The sequence below is a fragment of the Haemaphysalis longicornis genome, unplaced genomic scaffold (genome assembly GCF_048455015.1).
Source record: "Haemaphysalis longicornis isolate Haplotype H1 unplaced genomic scaffold, Haemaphysalis longicornis Haplotype H1 scaffold_7, whole genome shotgun sequence".
In the NCBI taxonomy this organism is placed as follows: Eukaryota; Metazoa; Arthropoda; class Arachnida; order Ixodida; family Ixodidae; genus Haemaphysalis; species Haemaphysalis longicornis.
Genome location: NW_027526422.1, coordinates 169,115,094 through 169,134,578, shown reverse-complemented (window position 1 = coordinate 169,134,578; position 19,485 = coordinate 169,115,094). Strand labels below are relative to the sequence as shown.

The following is a 19,485-nucleotide window of genomic DNA, read 5'->3' as shown; positions in this document are numbered from 1 at the left end:
TGGGTGTTGAATACGTACTCCTTTATTTTAAAATACTCACACGCACACCCTTTTTTCATTCTGACACCCTTTTTTAGTCGAAACACCTTTCAAATGTGTCTTCGATGGGAGAGAACTTTTGTACCCTTTCCGGTCAAAAAGGGTGTAAAAGATGTCCGCCCTTCCACTCTGAGAAGAAGGATTACTTGCGAAGCTGGGCGTAATGAACAAAACACCCAAAACACAGCAACTTTGTATTTTGCGAACGAGTTTAGAACTTACCCCAATGAAACTTTTAAGAGCTCGAGATTTATTCTGGGGAACCAAAATGTATCTGTCTCTTTCCCTCATGCGTTGTAGGCATCTTATTGTCTGTGTAACATACCAACCCAACCCACTCGACGACTGAGGACATCGGAAAGTTCGCACTTGGGCGGTGGACGTACACGTTTAATCCTCCCGCCAGCACAACGGACATGTCATAAGTGAGGACATGTATCCAATATCTGCGCGTGCACGCCCCTCACCCCCCCCCATCCCTCCTTTCCCAACTCGTGCCTGATAGACCAGCAACTAGATAGATAGATAGATAGAAACTTTATTGTTCATGGGATGGTGGGGCGAATCAGCCGCCTCGGTCCAGGCAGCCGCTGAGGGCCCTGATGATGTGGGCCACCAGTTCCCGTTGCTGTTGGAGACTCCCCGCAACAGCCAGCCACTCTCCAGTGTAATTGTGTGGTTGGGTAGGGTTGTAGGGGCACTCCCACAGAATGTGGTCCTGGGTAGGGGGAATAAGGCAGTGGGGACAGAGTGGGACAGGGGTGTCTGGCGTGCGTTGGAACAGATGGAGACGAGTGGGTGTGTGCAGTGTATATGTTTGCGCCTGCCGAATGACTACTTGCTCGCGACGGGTAAGCCCGGAATGGAGAAGAGGGAACGTGCGGCGTATGCTTAGAATGTCTGCTAAGGTGGGGAGCGGACAAGGATTTGTGTCGCGAGTGTCGACAGGGGCCCGGAGGAGAGCTTCGCGGGCAAGCTGATGAGCGCGTTCATTCCCGGCAACGCCTGCATGACCAGGGATCCAGTGCACGTGAAAAGACCCTTTAACGTTGTTGAAGAGGGACAGTGAGGAGGGGAACGCAAGACCTTGAGCCAGGTGGTAGCATGCTGACTTCGAATCCGTGTAGATGTTGGTCGTGTGGACGGGGGATGTGTTGTCAGCAGCGGCAAAAGCGATAGCGAGAAGTTCGGCTTCTTCTGGGGAGGTGCAGCGTCGAGTGATGGAGTAGTGAGTACCCTCTGAAGTGATGAAGGCGACCGCACCGAGGTTATCTTCAAATGCCGCATCTGTGAATACGTGGCGGCTGTCGGTATCACGGTTTACTTTCTTGGCGTAGTATGCGGCACGAATAAGACGGCGTTTGGGATTGCGTTCCTTGTCCATGTGGCGGGGAATAGGTGCTACGGTAATATGTTGGAGTATTTTGCTGTCTAGAGAAGTTGTTTGAGGTCGAGGATGACGGGAAGGGTATCCTAATGTGCGTAAGATATGAAGGCCTGTTGCAGTTTCGGAGAGGCGTTGACGTTGGTGGCTGCGGTGGATGTCAATTATGTCAGTAACCGTCGGGAGAACACCAAGTTGCGCAAGTCGGGTGGTGCTAGTGGTAATAGGAAGACCCAGAGAAATTTTTGTCGCTTTGCGGATTAGGGCGTCAAGTTTCCCTTCCAAGGTGCGCGTTAGGACGACGTACGGAGCTTGATAGCGAATTCGGGAGAGGATAAGAGCATCACGGAGTTGAAGAAGGTCCTGTTCTTTGAGTCCCCTGGAGCGTGTAGTGACACGGCGCATCATGTTAAGAATGGGTTCGGCCTGACGGAGAATGTGCTGCACAGCCAAACCTCCTCCTCCATCAGATTGCATGTGAAGGCCAAGAACTTTCAAAGTTTTTTGTGGGTAGATTGTGTTGTCATGGTGATGAAGGACAACTTGAGGTGGTTTCCAATTACGGGAGTGCACAAGCAGCAATGAAGTTTTCTCAGCCGAGCAAGCTAGACCGATACTGTGAGCTGCTTGATCAACGGCTCTGAGTGCGTCTTGAAGGGTGTCTTGAATGAATCCCCGACTGCCGCGTTTGATACAGATAGTAATGTCGTCGGCATACAGAGAGTACTGAATTTCGGGGAAAGATTGTAGAGCACGGTGGATACGGCGCATGGCGAGGTTAAATAATGTAGGAGAGAGGACCGCACCCTGAGAAATGCCTCTCTGAGGGTGAGGTACCGCGTCAAGCTCGTGGTCGCCAATTTGTATGGTAAGGGTGCGAGATTGAAGAAAGTCCCGGACGTAACTGTACATGTTCGAGCCGCAATTTGTCTCTGCTAGTTCTGACAGCATAGCGTCGTGATCCACGTAGTCAAATGCCTTCATTAGGTCTATAGCGAGGATGGCTTTCAGCTGGGCTGAGCTGGGAGACTGAAGGACGTCCTCGTATATGCGAATCAGTGTGTCTTGAGTAGATAGCTGTGAGCGATATCCAATCATAGAGTGAGGGAGTGCTTGGGTATCCTCTAGATGTTGCTGAAGGCGATTTAGGGCCATACGCTCCATAACTTTGCCAACGTGAGAGGTCAGTGTTATTGGACGGAGATTAGGGAGATCTAGAGGTTTACCGGGCTTCGGGATGAAGATCATGTGGCCCTTCTTCCATGAGTTGCAGAGTGGTATTTGTCCTGTCCAAACGAGGTTGATGGCATGTAAGAGATGGTGTTGGTCAGCATCTGACATATTCCGAAGTAGGGCGGTAGTTACAGAGTCGGGACCAGGAGATTTGCTGCCTCTACACATACGGAGGGCGATGCGAAGCTCAGCCAAGGTGAATTCCTCATCAAGTTCGGGGTTCGGAGAGCCATTATACTCAGAATACCGAGGTTGACACAAAGAAGGGATATAAAGTTTCTTCATGGTGTCCAGTAGAGTGGCTGGGTCTTTGTGTTGAGCGGTGAGGCGATTGATCTTCTGGGTGGTCATAATCTTTGTGGAGTCGGGATTTAATAAAGCTTTGAGTATACGCCACGTCTTGCTAGTGCTCAGGGTGTTCTGAAGTTCATCACACATGGTATTCCAGTGTTCCCTGCGGAGGTCGTTGGAGTATTCGTGAATGTGCTCGTTGAGTCGATTGATTCGGGCGCGGAGTCTACGGTTTGTTTTGCAGCGAGTCCACCGCTTCACGAGAGAAGCGCGGGCTTCCCAACAGTGTGACAGGTGTGCATCTATGTGAGGAGTGACCTCGTTCGTGGCAAGAACCTTGGTATGCTTATCAAGAGCATGCATAAGTTGCTGGGTCCAGGTAGGTACGTCTTTGAAAGGGGGGTCGCAGCGCTGTTGTCGATATTTGTGCCAATCGGTGATGCGAACAGATTTCCACTTGATTCGTTTTGGAGATGCGGAGACCGTGAGGCGTAAGATGGCATGGTCACTGCTCATATATTCTTGAGTGTGTTCCCATCGTAGAAGGAGAGCTCGAGTAGCGAAAGTGAGGTCGGGGTTGGTATTGCGTTCCACGGAGTTGCCCATACGTGTGTATTCTTGTACGTCGTTATGTAGTGTGTACCCAGCTTCTTCCGCAGCACATTGCACCCGACGGCCTTTCCTGCATTCCCTGGTATAGCCCCAGGCAGAATGTGGGGCGTTGAAGTCGCCGGCCAGGATATGCTGAAGACGGGTTTTGGTTCGACAAGGATAGAACAGTTTTTCAAGCTCCGGTAGAGTATTGCGCGGGGGACTGTAAACGTTGGTAATGAGCAGAGGGCCGCGCTTAAGAGGAATTGAAACAGGGAGGCTATTGGCGGTGTCATGTTCAAGAGTAGCTGTGAGGGTGGAGTGGACCAGCGTGGCAAGGCAGGGACTTTGCTGAAACGTGACATATCCAGGTAGCGTAGGATTTAGTCCTGTCTCTTGGAGGAGGAGGATGTCTGGCAGCTGAGGTTGTGACTGAAGCCAAATGAGGAAGGCATTACGCTTGTTCTTGAAACCATGACAGTTCCATTGAATTATGAGTACGTGATCTGCCATGCTTATTCCGCGAGAGGTGCCGGTGCTGGAGGGAGGGGATCAGTGGACTGCAGTTGAGTGATAAAGCTGGAGAAGAGAGATTGAAAGTGTTTACTCTGCTCTTCAAAGCGCATATTGAGCTCACTAGAAAAGTGGGCAACGTGGTCAGTGTATTCTTGATGTTTCTGCTGGAAAAGGCTTGCTGCTCGCGTATGAGAGAAAGTTGGTGAGTCAACTGCTGCTGGAGATGGGATATTGCCGCATCAAACTTCTGGGCGTATTCTTCAATACGATGGGAGAGAGAGGCGTAGAGGTCGTCTGGTGGAAGGGTCACTGGGGCGGACGGTGAGCCCTCCGAAGAGCGGCTGCGTTTGGATGCCGGAGTCGAAGCCGGGGGAAGGGTAGCGTTAGGCGGAGGGGGAGGAGAAGACTGTGGGGAGAGAGGAGCATTGGTCATGTCTACGTTGGGTGGGGGAGGGGGACGAGGCTCAGTGGCTTGTGGGGCAGGAGGTTGTTTGTGGAGGATATCTCGGTAGGTCAGTGCAGGAGATTTTCGAGCGTGTTCAGTTGTGTGGGAGAGTGGCTGGCTTACCTGGGCAGCTTGATTACGGCTGTGGTGGACCGCAGGGCCGTCGTTCGAAGGGTTTGCAGGAAGACGTGCCGACGAGCTAGCGGAGCGGCGAGAGGGCATGGTGAACCGGGTGCGACTGCGGCTGCGTGACTTGCGCGGTACCGTAGAGGTAGTGGCTGCTGCTTCAGCTGCCACTGCAGCTGCGCGCTGAGCGACACGTTTGTTGTACGCTGTCTGGCGAACGGCTGCATCCGCGGCTTGCCTGTCAGAACATGTGGCGTCGTCAGCGCGATGGGGACCCCCGCAGCGGAGGCAGACCGGATCTGCTGAGCAGGTGTGGCTAGCGTCTTCGGGCAGTACTTGGCCGCAGGTCGGACAGCGGGGTTTGTAAGTGCAGACGTCAGCACGATGGCCTATTTGCTGGCAGCGGTGGCAGTATTGGGCTTTGGGACGATGAGGGCGGCAGCGAAAGATGCCACCAGCATAGCAGATCTCACGGGGATGTGTGTACCTTCGAAGGTGATTATGGCCGTGGCCGTGCGGCCCATCATTCGTGCAGCTAAGGTCTTGGTGCCTTGTAGAAGCGTCGACATGTGGCGCATAAGATGGTCGGGGCTTGTGCCCGCTGGAATGTTGTGCACAACGCCTTTACAGGTGTTCGATGGAGTGGTGGGGTAAATGGTGACGTGACAAGAACGGTCTTCGAGGTCAATGCTGGATATTAGCTGAAGTTGTTTGCTGATGTCAGAGTCCAAGCACAGCAGAAATGCAAGGTTTTTGACATTGTCGACACGAACCATGAACTTGGCAGCTTCGGCGGGAGTAAGGGACGCCTTGTTGCGGAGCACTGCATGGAGGGTGCATGGGTCGTACTTGGAGAGGTTGAGATAGTCACCCGGGCGTAAGACAAGAGTGGCTTGCAACTGAGGAGCGGGGCTCGCAGAGTGTCGGACAAGGTGGTTCCAGCCGTCTTTGTCTTGAACGTATTTGGGAGCCATGTCGGAGGAAGCGAGGGGCTGGCCAGTAGCCGGTCGAACGGCGCGCCGCTGGAGGCGAGCTGTAGTAGGCTTAGCGGACGCTAGTTGTGTGCGCGTGCTTAAAAGTGAAAGGCACGGCAAAAATTGCCGCTGTGAAAGCCTTTCAAGCTGAACAAAAAATATTGGCTCACGTCGAGGTTGCTCTTCATCCGCTACAGATCCTCAGCTACTCGGCGAGCTTGAACGTGCGGTGGCAACGGTGGGGGCAGCGGCTTTCTGTTGTTCTCGCACCCATTCGCATTCTGTTCCGGCAGACGCTCCTTCGATTCCTGCTGTTGCTTCTGCGAGCTAACGACACCCATCTGTATATAGGGAGTTTAAACCTGGAAGGACTCGGGTTTTATTGCAGTGGACAAACATAAGGCTGCCCGTTTCCATCCCGTGTATGTGTAACATATCAACCCAAACACAAACCGGTCGACCATTGAGAACGGCTGACAGGTCGCATTAACCCGCGAGACTTCCACATTTAAATCTTCTACCGGCTGAACGGGAGGCGTGAAAACAAGATGTGCATGCATGCCCCCCCCCCCCCCCCCCCGCTTCTACCCCCTACTAGCACATGCAGAAATCGGCAACCGGTGATCAGCGCGTGCTCAGGCGTGAGATACACGGGCGGAAATGTCGCACGGAAAGCCTTTCATGCTCCAAACGAATTATCGGCTGACGTCCGCGTTCAAAGCGGTAAAGTGGCTCTGGTAACCCGTGTAAGGGCGCTATACCGCCGTTATCAGCCGATTGGGCAGCTTGTGAAAGAGGCATCGGTGGTGGCGAGGAGAACAAAATTAGCCCAATATTCCCGAAGGAAACGCTGAGTAGATGCGGAGCATCTCGGGGTCTCCGTTGTGTTTCCGTTGTGATCCGCTCAGCGTCGCGTGCCCTTCACTGCAAACCTTTCTTTTCAGTGGACATAGCGTTGCTCTTAGTTTGTGGGGTGGGGCTGACGCTTGCTTGCGCCAACCCACTAACTGACGGGACTGTTGCTTCCATCAAAATTCATCGGAAGAACGGAGTGAAGAGGAGTCAACCGCAGCAAGCGCTGAACTGAACACGCGCAGCGTGCTACCCGATATACATTCAAGTTTGAAGGAGAGGAGACGAGAGGAGGAGAGATGCGCAAGCGCCGAGCATTCGCGCCGACGAAGCTCAGGGTCTGCCGCTCGCTTCAAGCGTTTCCGCTCAGCGTCGCGTGCCCTTCGCTGCGCAGCTTTGTCTTAAGTGGACGTAGCATTGCTGTTATTTTGTGGGGTGGTGCTGACGCTTGCTTGCGCCAACCCACCAACTGAAGGGACTCTTGCTTCCGTCACACTTCATAGGAAGAACGGAGTGAAGTGGAGTCAACCGCAGCAAGCGCTGAACTGAACGGGCGCAGCGCGCTACCAGATTTACATTCAAGGTTGAAGGAGAGGAGACGAGAGGAGGAGAGATGCGCAAGCGCCGAGCATGCGCCGCGAAAGCAGAAGCGAGGCCGCGGGAGAAGCGAAAGCGAAGTGCAGGCAGCTGGTACGACCGAAGAAGTGGCGGGGCTATCGCGCAGCTGTAGGATAGAGGGAAGGAGGAGAGTTGCGCATGCGCAGTGTGAGTGCGCACGCCGACGCGGGACATGCCCAGACCATAAGATGCTCTGCATCTAAAAGAGTTGTAGAAGCGCTGCCGGCGGTGGGGAGGAGAATCGCCGCAGTGGCGCCGAGTAAATCGTCTTCACCGGAAAGAAAACTGGGAGGGGGGGTCGGGAACTTGACTGCTTCGCAGTAAAAAGTTTAGTGCGTTGGTAATCAATTGTAGTTCTTTCACTTAGTTGTTTAAGCTACGAGCTCATGGCTAACGTGTTCGTTTCATACTCTTTTTGGAAGCACGTCTTCGCTGGGCGCTTCGGAATGACAGGCGCGAAGCTATGCGGATTACAAGCAAAAGCGGGGCTCTTGGCGCACCTCCAAAACAAGGAGCACGCCCCATCAGCAAAGAAGAAAATCTGCAATAAGGCTATTCTATGAGGACGATTCTGCTTCGGACTGCCTGCCCGAAAGAAAAGACTTAAAGTGCGCTTATCGAAAAGTGGTTGCTCTTGCTTAATCTGAGATAGTGTGACGTACGCAGCTCTGAGCCCACCACCTGGCGTTTTGGCCGGCGGAAGTGGCACCTAGACAGTTGGCCAGTGCATGGCACTAAAAATCTTCAAACGCATGCTCCATGCGGCAAGCTTTAGTGAAACCACTGAAAAACTGATTCCAACCATTGTTTGCAGCATCGACGATCAAGACGTCATGTACAGCCACTGATCGGCGTCTCCCGGCAAAGATGCCCTTCTGAGCATTTTCGAGAGCGCACTAGACATGCACGAAGTTGAGGCCGTCTTCTATGGTGAACACTAGATCACATGTGTTCCCCGCAGTGTCAACAAATAATTTGAAGTGCTGCCGAATTCTGAAACTGCGTTTAGACGCCATAGATCTTAAGATGCACCACTTTATAAGCAAGCAGAAATAGAGTGCCTGGACGAGCTAAAAAGCAATCCAAAGATGAGGAGAATATTCTTCTTTTAGACTCCGCGGAGAATTACAACTTCCTCGTGCAAGATGCTTCAGATTTGTACCGTTGGGTAAATACGCAAGCCACGATACACCCCTTCGTGGCATATCATTGTACAAAAGAGGCTCGGCTTCCCTGAGTAAAATTTCTTGCCGTCGTTTTGGGCTATCTTGACCACACGACCATGGCCATTGCTTCATTTCAAGCTGAGGCATTCAAATCTTGCAGACTAATTCACTGCTGTCCGAAATATTTACAATTTTTCTATGCGCGCACCATGACAATCCAAGAAGAGAATAAACTCTAAAGTTGTGCTACCATAAAAATGACTTCCGTTTATCGGCCGCGTGGAACTTTTTTGCGACATCACGTGGAAAGAGTGCTTGCGACACGTTTGGCGGCACGGTTAAGCTGTTGGAAGCCAGGACCAATCTTCAGAGACTTTATCAGGGGCGAATACTTACACCCCTAGAGATTTTCGCAATTGGCGGAAAAGACATTAAAGTTATCTCCCTCCTCTGGATGAAAGAATAAATAATTGAGGGCAAAAGAGCAACTCTCAAGAAGGTTAAAGTCGACAGTTCCTCCGAACGTACGTGCACCTTTCACCACTTTTTACTATCATCTCTAACATCTGTCAATGATGAACTCATGACTTACTCCGTCACCCAGCCTTTTCAGTGGAGTAAAACCTACGGCGGCGACTACGATGAAAACTTCAACCTCTGGAATGCACCAAGGCCGTTCCTGCAGCCAATTTCCTACTACATTTGTATCACCGGCTTCAACGCGGCGTTGCGGAATTCACTTAGAACACAAAACGATCATCTTCCGATCACTCTGTGCCAGATTCCATTCGCACACGTATAAAGCAGCTAGCTGTGTTAAAACGCGAAGCGCGTGCGCCCTGCGCTGCCACCACACTTCTCCACTGTCGCGCGGGAACCATCGTTATAGTGTAGCGGAATTACAGCCCGCCTTCAAAGGACGTGGTGGGCGTCCAATATAAAAATTATTCCCTTGCCGAAAACAAAAAGAACCCCGGTAAAACGTTCCGACATATATGCCCCGTGTACCCCCTTTAAAAAGACGCTAAGCCTGTATTTTTCATCTACCGCCGCACAGCGCGATATGCATCCGAAGATGGGCAATTTTGTCAATTTTCTAGAGTTCTTGTCTTTCCGCCCGAAAGCTACCCAATTTCCTACTCCCATTAATTTTTCCCGCAATTACGAGCAACAACATAAGCAAATTATTAGCTCCATTGACTCTAAAAAAGCTTCAATAGGGTCACATTGAGTAAAAATCTCTCAGAAACGTCGCTTTCCTGCACCGCAAAGCCCACTTTCAAAAACTCTAGCAGCTGCCAGTTTATGGTAGCAAAGAACAACACATCTTTTTCTATCACCTGGAAATATTTCCCTGTGGTCCGTATATCATTTTATCTGTGCAATTTTTTTCGCAACGTGCGGTTTTCACCAACGCGGCGATTATCAAATTGCTGTAAAAAGGAGAAAAAAAACGTCCGCCAAATATTGGCTCCGAGAAAGAATGGTGTAGGGAGGTGACCAACCACAAATCTTTATTGTGCAATCGCAGATGGTAGAGCGTAGATCGTTTAGTGTAGATTGATCCCATTTTTACCCCTTTGGTCAAGAAGGAGGGTGTCAGCCTTGGCCTGTTAATCAGCAGTATATAAAATACTTCTGCAATTTAGAACCACCTTATAGTTACGTGGTGACAGAACATATAAGACGATGCATGGTTGATGGCGAAGGTATCTATATACAAAGAGATACAGGCAATGTAATCAGAGTCTGCATGTGGCGGTCATGGCCGGGAGCGCGTTGGTGGGACACCCGTCACTCACTTGTCATCCGTGCTCTTACACGGCACCATTAGGCATAGTCCCCCCTTGTCTCGTGACTTTATTACTAAAAAGTACACCAAAGCAAGCTTTAGCTGTCCACTATCAGATGAAAAATCATTGGATTATCATGTGCGCATATTGAAGAACACTCTGCTAGTGTCGTTAATAACATATGCGCTCTCTACCAGGCCAGTTGCCTGTACTTTGGCCTCCCTTTTGTTTGTTGGTGGTTGTCACATATAGCAGAATCTCATCAGCTTGATATATTAGGTGAAACGGTTCTGCCGCCCTATTTCTGTCCGACATTTTTAATCGAATACAGCCATACACGGGGGCTGATTAAAAGAAAAGGCAACAGCCATTTCTCGCAACAGCAATCGAACCTACTATATATGTATCGCGATTGGACCCTCCGCACAATACCTTCCTAGAGATCCACCAGGGCTTTGAAATGGTGGATAGAGAATACACAAACATTCGTATTATTTTTTGTTCGGGAAACCAAAGTGCACGTTACAATTTCTGGCCAATTGATCGCGGGGGTCTTTCAATCTATCACTTAAAGTGCGGTCTATTGAGGTCACCTCAGCCGTTATTCATCGTGCCGTTATGACAATCAAGACCAAATATTTTCATGTTCTGCTTGCGTTCAGGTGTACACGGCATTCAAAAGTGCCCACCTTGTAGCCATAACGCCAAATTGGGAATACGATGTTTGCATTTTCCTGGTTCCGCATGAAAATAACACGGGTACTACCATCGATGCCTACTATAAAAACGGAACGTTTGGGTGAGTTTTTAGACCAATATGTTGTTTTGATGCTCTGGAGTGCCTTGTACTTAATTTTAGACACTCCGGACACCTGTCAGGCACTGATAACGCAAACTACCGGTTCCTTCATAAGCTGCTTTCAGTAGAATTTTCTTCAATCCCAATTTTCTCAAATCAGTCGTCCAAAAGTTAGCTGCCCACCAGGAGCGAACATTATACTTTTCCAGCCGCTTCTCTTACGAGAGTGTGTTTCTAACAGCGCAGCAGTTTAGGATTGAGTTCCATTCGTGCCTGCCGCCGCCCAAATCTCGGGCCAGCAAAGTTTGCAGGAGTAAAATATTATGTAAAGAAGTGTAAAGGAAAGGGGCGAGGAGGAAGGGAGCGGACAAGGCGGTCTGGGGAGTACGCGTTGCACCACACACCGCGAAAGTGAAGATGAATTTGGTGAGATCCCGAACTCCGCTGTTTGTTCGGCCTTCACGTCTCAGTGAAAGATATGGCGGAACTTGTTGTAGAGGGAAATTTTCAAGCCAACTTTCTTAAATTCTTAGGAATGAAATGGCGGAACTTGAGGGCTCCAGCCGAACACGGTCAGGCGTAATAAGCACCCGTTCGTTACTTTTACCAGTGGTTGCCTCATCACATGTCGCTAATAAAAGGCGGTTCATTCAATATCTGAGTGGCTTTTTTATTCAGATAGCCTGCTTGGTTAAAGCAAACTTCCCCCAGAAAATAACTGAAAATGCGACAGTGTAAGCAAATATTTGTCTTCCGCCGTGACACCTTCGATCAACACCCTGTAGTTGCGCCGGCGGGCTACTGACAACAAAACATCTGTTGCTGTTTCAGATCCCGAGACATTGAGACCTATACGTTCACAGATGCGCCCGATGTGGTCAATGTTTCCTTCGACTTTGGTAAGGAGGGCTGCTTTTTTGGTGAGCTACCAAAACGGCCAGGAAGCAAAACCATTCCTTATAAGTTCTTTCTGTGCCATGCCCACAGTGACGCGTATAATGCAATGTCTATATAATGTCTCGCGCGACACACGCGACGGCACCTCAAAAAGTTTTGTGATATTAACGCAATATTTTAGGGACAAAGCACCATTCATGTACTCCGTGGACTATAAAAAATACCCTCACTGCGGGAGTAATTAACTGACAAGCGTAAACAAAGTAAAGTACTAATTCTGGCTAAGCGCGTTTGGCAAAAGTGGGAGGCATTCCTTTAGATGGAAGTAAATGAACACCGAACAATTTTAGTGCCGGACATTGAGCTGGCCGAGAATATAGGTAAAAGGTAGGAGCATATTTCATTGTGATTCCACGTGCCCTAACCATCTGTCCTAGGCCCCCTACACGCACTACACAAAATGAAACGATCTAGTGACGAGACGCTTTTAATGCGGAAGTGCATGAGACTTTGGTTTCTCCTATAGTGAGCTGGCCCTTACTCTCTCCCCTGTGCTTTTTTTTTGCGATAGAAGGGTGTGGAGAATAGTTGAGATTTGCAGACCGCATTTTTGTTCCTATTGAATGCAGGGGGGGGGGGGGGGGCGGGGTGAACAGCAACAAATGTATCAAATGATGCACACAGAAAGCTGAAGCGACAAAAAGCATGAATGGCTCAGCATAAGTTAAGCATACTCCCAGAAGACATCTTCCGCACTGTGGGTAAAGAAATATTTATAGGAACCGAAGAACGATCATATCAGTAATGGCCAGCACCGTAAAAATGCAGAAGCACTCATGTGTGTCTAAACGCACGGTACCTGTGTCGATAACAAGGAACGTACGCACCAATTCGTGAAACTCGGGATTATTTATGAGGAAGAATATAAGGAACCTAGCCACCACATACAAATAAAAGTTTGTCACTTTAACGAAGCGTGGAATACAAATGCGGAAGAACACGTGCAGATGAAAACTAAACGCTTGCTACTTTAAAGCAATACTTGAGGAAATTACCTCCATTTAACAGGAAGAAGTGACGCTAAGTTAGGTAGCTACTGCACCTAAGCACAGCTTTCGTACCACCACTGTTTGAAAATGGACACTGAGAGACGTCACTCGAAATAAAGAAAGGCAGGTGTCTCAATTGTTGGATGAGAAAACAAAATCTGGGCTAAAAATGCAGCCGGCCGAGGATAAAAGAGGTTTAATGCTAGAAGGAGAGGCATTCATATTTCTGACGACGTAGCCAGCCGGATAATGTAGAGGGATTTTCTGTTCCTCTTTTGTGGTAGTACACGTATTATTGAGCGCCACTACCAGTTGCGTTGAAGACCAAGTGGGGTGCCCAAAAACCAGATTTGGCCGCACCACGGAACGCAGTGCAAAAGATGAACAGAGGTAATGTGTAATCAGCGGTCCCATTATTCAACAATTCATTTGTTCTCCGCGTTACTGATGATGGCAATTAATGCAACTGCTCCCGCACTTATTTTCTTGTTGCAATTCTGTTCGCAGTTCCCGGCGAACTCTACCAATTCCAAATGCTGTATGCGGACTTCCAAGCTTGTTTTATAGTGAACTTCAACCCTGAATTCATTGGTAAGAAACGTTTATAGGTCGAACACAAATGTGGTTCTAGCTTCGCTGCTGGTGATAATGATGGCGTCTTGGTAGCTAACCTGTGCGCTATAGCTATTTACAGTAGAAATGACGTTATGACGTTATGAGTAGTATGACGTTTATGACGTTATACTACTCATGACGTTTATGACGTTATGAGTAGTATGACGTTTAAACTCCTGCAAGTCATGTCGAGGTACGTTAGAGAAGCTTTCTTTCACCAACGACGCCTTTGGACGGAGCAGAGCGTATAGCTCATATTTTTCGGGAAATATGACATGCAAATTATAGACCTTTGGCACTCCTTTTTCGTACAGTTCTACAGCCTCTCTGAACCAAATTTGGACATCGTAGCACTAAGAGTTTTACACTTACAAACCTTTTCTTTTTTTCAGCGCAGGAGTTGCCCCGCGCATTGAGTCACACGCTTGCAAAACAAACCTGCCTAACTTCCTCGACGAGGTGACCCTCTGAAAGCCATATCCGCGTTATCGCGCTGCGTTTCCGATAGATTTACAAATTACATCAGCGCGCCTGGGGCAGGTGCGGAAAAGTTACAGCCAAAACCCGAAATGGAAACAAACTGTCGCCAAACGTAAGAGAAGCTTTCATTCATGGCGGACACGCTCAGGCGGAGCTGCGTGAGCTGAGCTTCAAAGGGACCAGCCGAAAGTCGTTTGACAAGCTCAACTTCTCTTGACTAGCCTGTCTTTCGCACGCTGAGTTTAAAACTAGCGATTTTTTCTTTACTATACACTTGGGCATGGCCGTGGGGGACGTTTCCAATGGAGGGACGTCGATAAATCTCATCCATATGCCAGCTTGTCAGCATACTACTTCAGAACGGCGCCTATAAAAGTAAATCCGACAATCGCTAACTCAGTATCACTACAGGAGTGCGTGACAACGTCGTCAGCGGGAAGTTTCTCTCTCTCTCTTGCTCTTTTTCGTCAGGCTGTCTGTGCCCAACACACGCAGGCATGGAGTGCTGCCTGCTCCGGAAGAAACCATCACCGCGAATAAAGAAGAGGCTGCACTGCAAAACACCCACCATGCAAAGTAGGCTTTTAGGCAGTAGGGACACAAACAGCGCTCCCTTAGCAGAGCAAGGTCGCGGCCACCCGGGTGTAGTGGTTAGCCGCCACTTCCTATAGCTAACCAACTCCACTTTCGGCCCTTAGTCCCCAAAAGCTGTAGATCACCTGCGCACGGAGGCGGTGAGACCAGCGATACAGCAAAGGGGGATAAGCATCTTTGAGTCTGGACAGGCCGCCATTAGAATTTGATTCTGACAACGTTCAAAGCACGCACTCTCTCCAGCCAGGGAAGCTCAGCTGTACTACTAGAGGAGCTCTCTGACACTAAGCGGGATATTAGAGTGCTAAGCGAAGCCGGAAAGCCGGGAGAAGGCTCATAAAGCTCACTAGCGGGCATATGGTCATATCGAATGCTACATTGCCTTCAGGACAAATAAACTGCTTGTAGTGGGAGTTATAATCAACAGATAAACAGCAGAAAACGTTTAGCAGTTTTTCAGCATTATCTAGAGCCACTGCCGTTGTGATCAAGCTAAACAAGGTTTACAGGTTGAAGATAACACGACTATGCGCCGACCAGCCATGATGATGAATCCGTAGACAGTTTCTATGAGGACGTTGAATCAGCAATATGGGCACGAGATTTCGGCACAGGTTAAATATCCCCAGGTTGTCAAAATTAATCCGGAGCCCTCCACTACGGCGTGCCTCATCGCCTGCGTTGCGTCGGCGCGTTGAACCCTACAATCAATGAGCAATATAGGCAAAACCGTTTCGTGAGAGTGGTGCAAGACTTTAAAGCAAAAGTCAGTAAGAAGCAAATGGGAGAAAGGTTAGTGAAAAACTTCGGAATACACAGTCGTAACAGTGGAAAAAATGCACTGGTAGAATTTTTAGAGAGAAATAATCTGAGCTTAATGGCCGCGAAACGTGGTCAATTAGCGCGGTAAAGACGGGACAAAAGTAGAGACCACACAGGACTAGCGCTAGCGCTAGTCCTAGCCCTAGTTTTGTGTGGTCTTTAGTTTTGTCCCGTCTTTAACGCGCCACTTGTCCATGTTGCAGAGTTCGACCCAACTAGCCCACATTTACGCGTTGACAAGTATTCCTAATGAACGCATTCATTACAAATAAAAGAACAAGAAATGGACTTGGAAAAGTACCGATGGTATAACCAAATCAAAATTGACTTCCTTTTAAGTGACAACCCGGTTATCATGCAAGACGTAAAGGTGCTAAGTAATATTCGGAACAGCGATCACAGGATGGTCAGTTCCAAGCTAAGGCTGAGTCTCAGATGACAAAGAGCTGAACTCATGAAAACTAAGAATCCCCGGACGGAATTATTCAGAGCGAGGTCGCAGGAGGTTAAAACAACTCGTCAAAACAAATTATCGCTTTTGAACGAGCAGAACGAGGTCAGTTTAGACAGCCTCAATAACAACCTAACATCGGCACTCGGTGAATCAGTAGCAGCTGTGGACGAAACAAAATGTAGAGAACAAACTAGACAACTAAAATAACGAACTAAGTAATTTCCAAAAGTACGAACATGAAAGTGTCAAGTGGCGCCACTCTGACTGGACTGCCCAAGCTGCCAAAGTTGGTTAACAGAAATGGTAAAACAAGACTTTCGTGCATATAACATGAAAGTGATGGAGGAAGCGCTGTGTATAGAGGGAAGGTTTAAACAAACTAAGAGAAAGCTAGCCAATGGCAAAGGCAGGATATAGGCACTCAGACATGAGCAGGGAAACATTACACACAATCTGGATGAGGTAATACTGGAGTAGAAGGGTTCTACACCAGGCGGCAGTCCAGTGGCGTTAGACCACGGGAAACTACTTTAAAATACAAGCTGAACTTTCGACATGCCTCTTGTAAGTGAAGTGGATGTTGGAAAGGCTCTCAAAGGAGTGAAACGAGGAAATGTTGCAGGTGACGCGATCACATGTTGAAGGATGGATGAGATATTGTACTGGAAAGAGAATTAAAACGCTAGGACAGCGGGACAAGCGAGTCTACACACACAAGTTGTTATTGCCAACGACTAAGAACTAAGCTTTGCCGGCGCTCCGAACAATGAGCAAATAAGCCTCTGCTTCGCTACAACTCTGCGAATTCAGTGCTTGTGAAAAGGGGGATCGCAAAATTATGCTTCAGGAATGCCTTAAATAAATATTGTCCCCATTCGATGAACTAGTTCTTTGGCAATCAAGATGCCCGGCTGTCTTAGGCCGGGTACCCCAAACTGTTGTAATAGCGCCTTGTGTGTTCAGACTTGCTGGTCCCGTTGTCTTAGAGCTCCAGTTCTTTGTCATGTTATACCAACCGGATCAAACCTGCACCCCCGTTTACTAGGAAAGCTTCCTGTATTATTTTCGGAATGCTTGAGGGCTCAAAAATTGCCCATAGCCTGAAAAAATGCCAACATTATTCTGATTCGTTAGAAATGACACCCCAAGGACATGAAGAATTCGAAACTCATGATCCTACTCTCAGCTGTTTAAAAGCTGTTTACCAAAGTTAAAGTGAGCCGCATTGGTGACAGTCTGAATTTTAATCAACCCAGAAAGCAGGCTGGGTTTAGGAAAGGAAACTAAACCATACGCCACATCCATGTTGTCAACCAATTGGTAAAGAATTTCGCAGAGTATACTAAACCCCCTTACATGGTGTTTGTGGATTACGAAAAAGCTTTTCATTGCGTACTCAACGCAGCCATTTTGAAAACAATGAAATACTAGAGAATAAAGGAAAGCTACATAAGACTTCTTGAAGAGATATATACTGTATGCACGAGAAGGATAGCCCTCCAATAGCAAGGCGATAAATTTTTGATTCCAAAAGGAGTACGACAGCGAGATACCACGTCTTCGAAACTATTCACAGCACGTGTGTAAGGGTTATGTATAAATCTTGACTGGGAAAACAAAGGAATAATGACAAACGGGGATTACTTGAGCCATTTGAGGTTTGCGGACGACATAGTCTCGCTGAGTGAGACTGTAGAACACATGCAGACAATGCGTGACGAACTATAATCACAAAGCACGGCTGTGGGGCTTAAGTAAACATGAATAAATTTTAAGTGACGACGAATGATCCGCCTTCCAAGAGCGTCTTCTTCAGCTTAGGAAAGGAAACTCTGGAAGAAGTAATTACTACCTCAGACAGATGGTTAGTGCTGACGCCGACTACAAGAAAGAAATCCGGCACAGAATAGGTGTAAGCTGTGGAGCCCTCGAACACCACTCCCAAATAATGAAAACTTGGCTACCTCTGTCACTCAAAACAATAATCTACAACCAGTGCATCTGGCCGTTGAATATATACGGAGCTGAAACGTGGCGCGTTACTGAACAACGAGAAGGCAAACTTTGTACAGCTCAACGCCCGCGAAACGAATAATGTTAATTATACCACTCACGCACATGAAACGACCTACCATGGTCGTTTTACCTACCTAAACGACCTACATGAATCGACTTACCATGGTAAATGGTCGCTGAACCATTCAATATTATCTATTCCGACGTGTTGACTGTTGCTGTTTTTTTTCTAAGCCTGTATTTCCCCTCCTCATGTATTTTTTGTGTTGACGCCAGTGAAAGCAGTTATGGCCTATACAGTAATACATCGTTAAGTCGAACTCGGATATCTCGAACAATCGGCTAAGTCGAAATTTTCCGTGGCACCGAACCATTTTCTATACGTCCTATGTATTTGGTGCCCTTTATTTCGAAGTATTTTTGGGTCAAACTGCGGATATCTCGAAATCCTGACAGAGGGGAACGAAAATTTCGCCGCCGCGTACCGTTCCACAAGATTCGCACGATGCTGCCGCGCATAAGCCCCTCGATTTAATGAGATAAAACGCGCTAACAAGACGAGGACGAAGAGAGAATACACAAGCACATTCTCTCAATACAATACACATTCTCTCTTCGTCCTCGTCTTGTTAGCGCGTTTTATCTCATTATGTGTCACCAACAGGCCCAAACCTCGCCCCTCGATTTCTTTCTCGTTTAGCCGCAACTATCATAAAGCCGATGTTTACCTTAAACGTGAAGTCTGAGCCTAGAGGTATATCGACTTCGTGGCGCGTCATGTGGCGGTAGAGACATGCGCAGAGGTACAGCAGGATGTGTGCGTGACAGGAGAACTTACGAATGCCGAAATTGTTGAAATAGCCACAAAAGGACGGCGAAGACGGGGCGATGACGACGAACCTCCTTGAGAGGTGCCGACATATGCCGAAACGGGGACTTTGCTGCGCTTGCTGCGAAATAAGGTTGAGTGCAGCGAGGGGAAGATCGGCTAATGCCATGCGTCAACTTCGTCAAGCAACTAGAGGATTTCTTACTAAAGGCCCGAGTGCGGCCGCAAAGCAGACCAGCGTTACGCAGTTCTTTTCTGCTAAGTAAAATTGCACTGCTACAAACCCAGCCCGTGAACGACTCCTGTATGTTGTTTTTCTCTTTAAAACCTTTATGAAAAGCAAGATTGAAAGCTGGTGTTTCAGAGCTGCTAAGTAGTGGCGCCTTTTGTGCGAAGAACTCGATATTTCATGGCAATTCACGCAACTTTGCTTATCTCGAAAATCCGCTTATCTCGAAATATTTCCCGGTTTTTACTACTTCGAGTTAACGAGGTATTACTGTATATGACTTTATTACCTTTTTCTGTTGTGCATAAGCTACAACTAGTGCAACGCTTGTCGTACACTTTTTTCGAGTGTGTACTTCGTCAATTACATGCCAAATCGTACTGTTACGAACTTGATCCTCACACATTACAGAATTCAGTAATATTGGTTTTTGTTTCTTTGTTTTTATCGTTCTTGGAATATTCAGGATATTTGTACTATATGTCTAAGTTATCTCTTGTTCGTCTTCTGTGCTCGCAGTTTGCAAAATCCATTTCACTGTTTTGTACACTCCTGCCTTGGCGGCTGAAAGGCTGCTGGCAGTATTGACCAAGTAAATAAATAAATACCTAGATTCGAGAACAAAAATGAAATGACGATATAATAGTTCAAACAAAGAAGAAACGGGACTTGG

At 48.1% G+C, this 19,485-nt stretch overlaps 1 protein-coding gene across 3 annotated transcripts in view; it reads left to right on the top strand.

The window, feature by feature from the left end:
* The window catches only part of LOC144145470 (uncharacterized), a 35,970-nt gene that overhangs the window by 4,677 nt on the left and 11,808 nt on the right, over positions 1 to 19,485 (top strand). Inside the window, exons 2-4 of one of the 3 annotated variants that reach the window (XM_077677098.1) lie at positions 10,691 to 10,827; positions 11,659 to 11,747; positions 13,281 to 13,364. In XM_077677098.1, the coding sequence (XP_077533224.1) occupies positions 10,691 to 10,827; positions 11,659 to 11,747; positions 13,281 to 13,364 (310 nt within the window). The remainder of the gene's footprint in view (positions 1 to 10,690; positions 10,828 to 11,658; positions 11,748 to 13,280; positions 13,365 to 19,485) is intronic. The other 2 variants (XM_077677099.1, XM_077677100.1) reach the window with 2 other exon arrangements.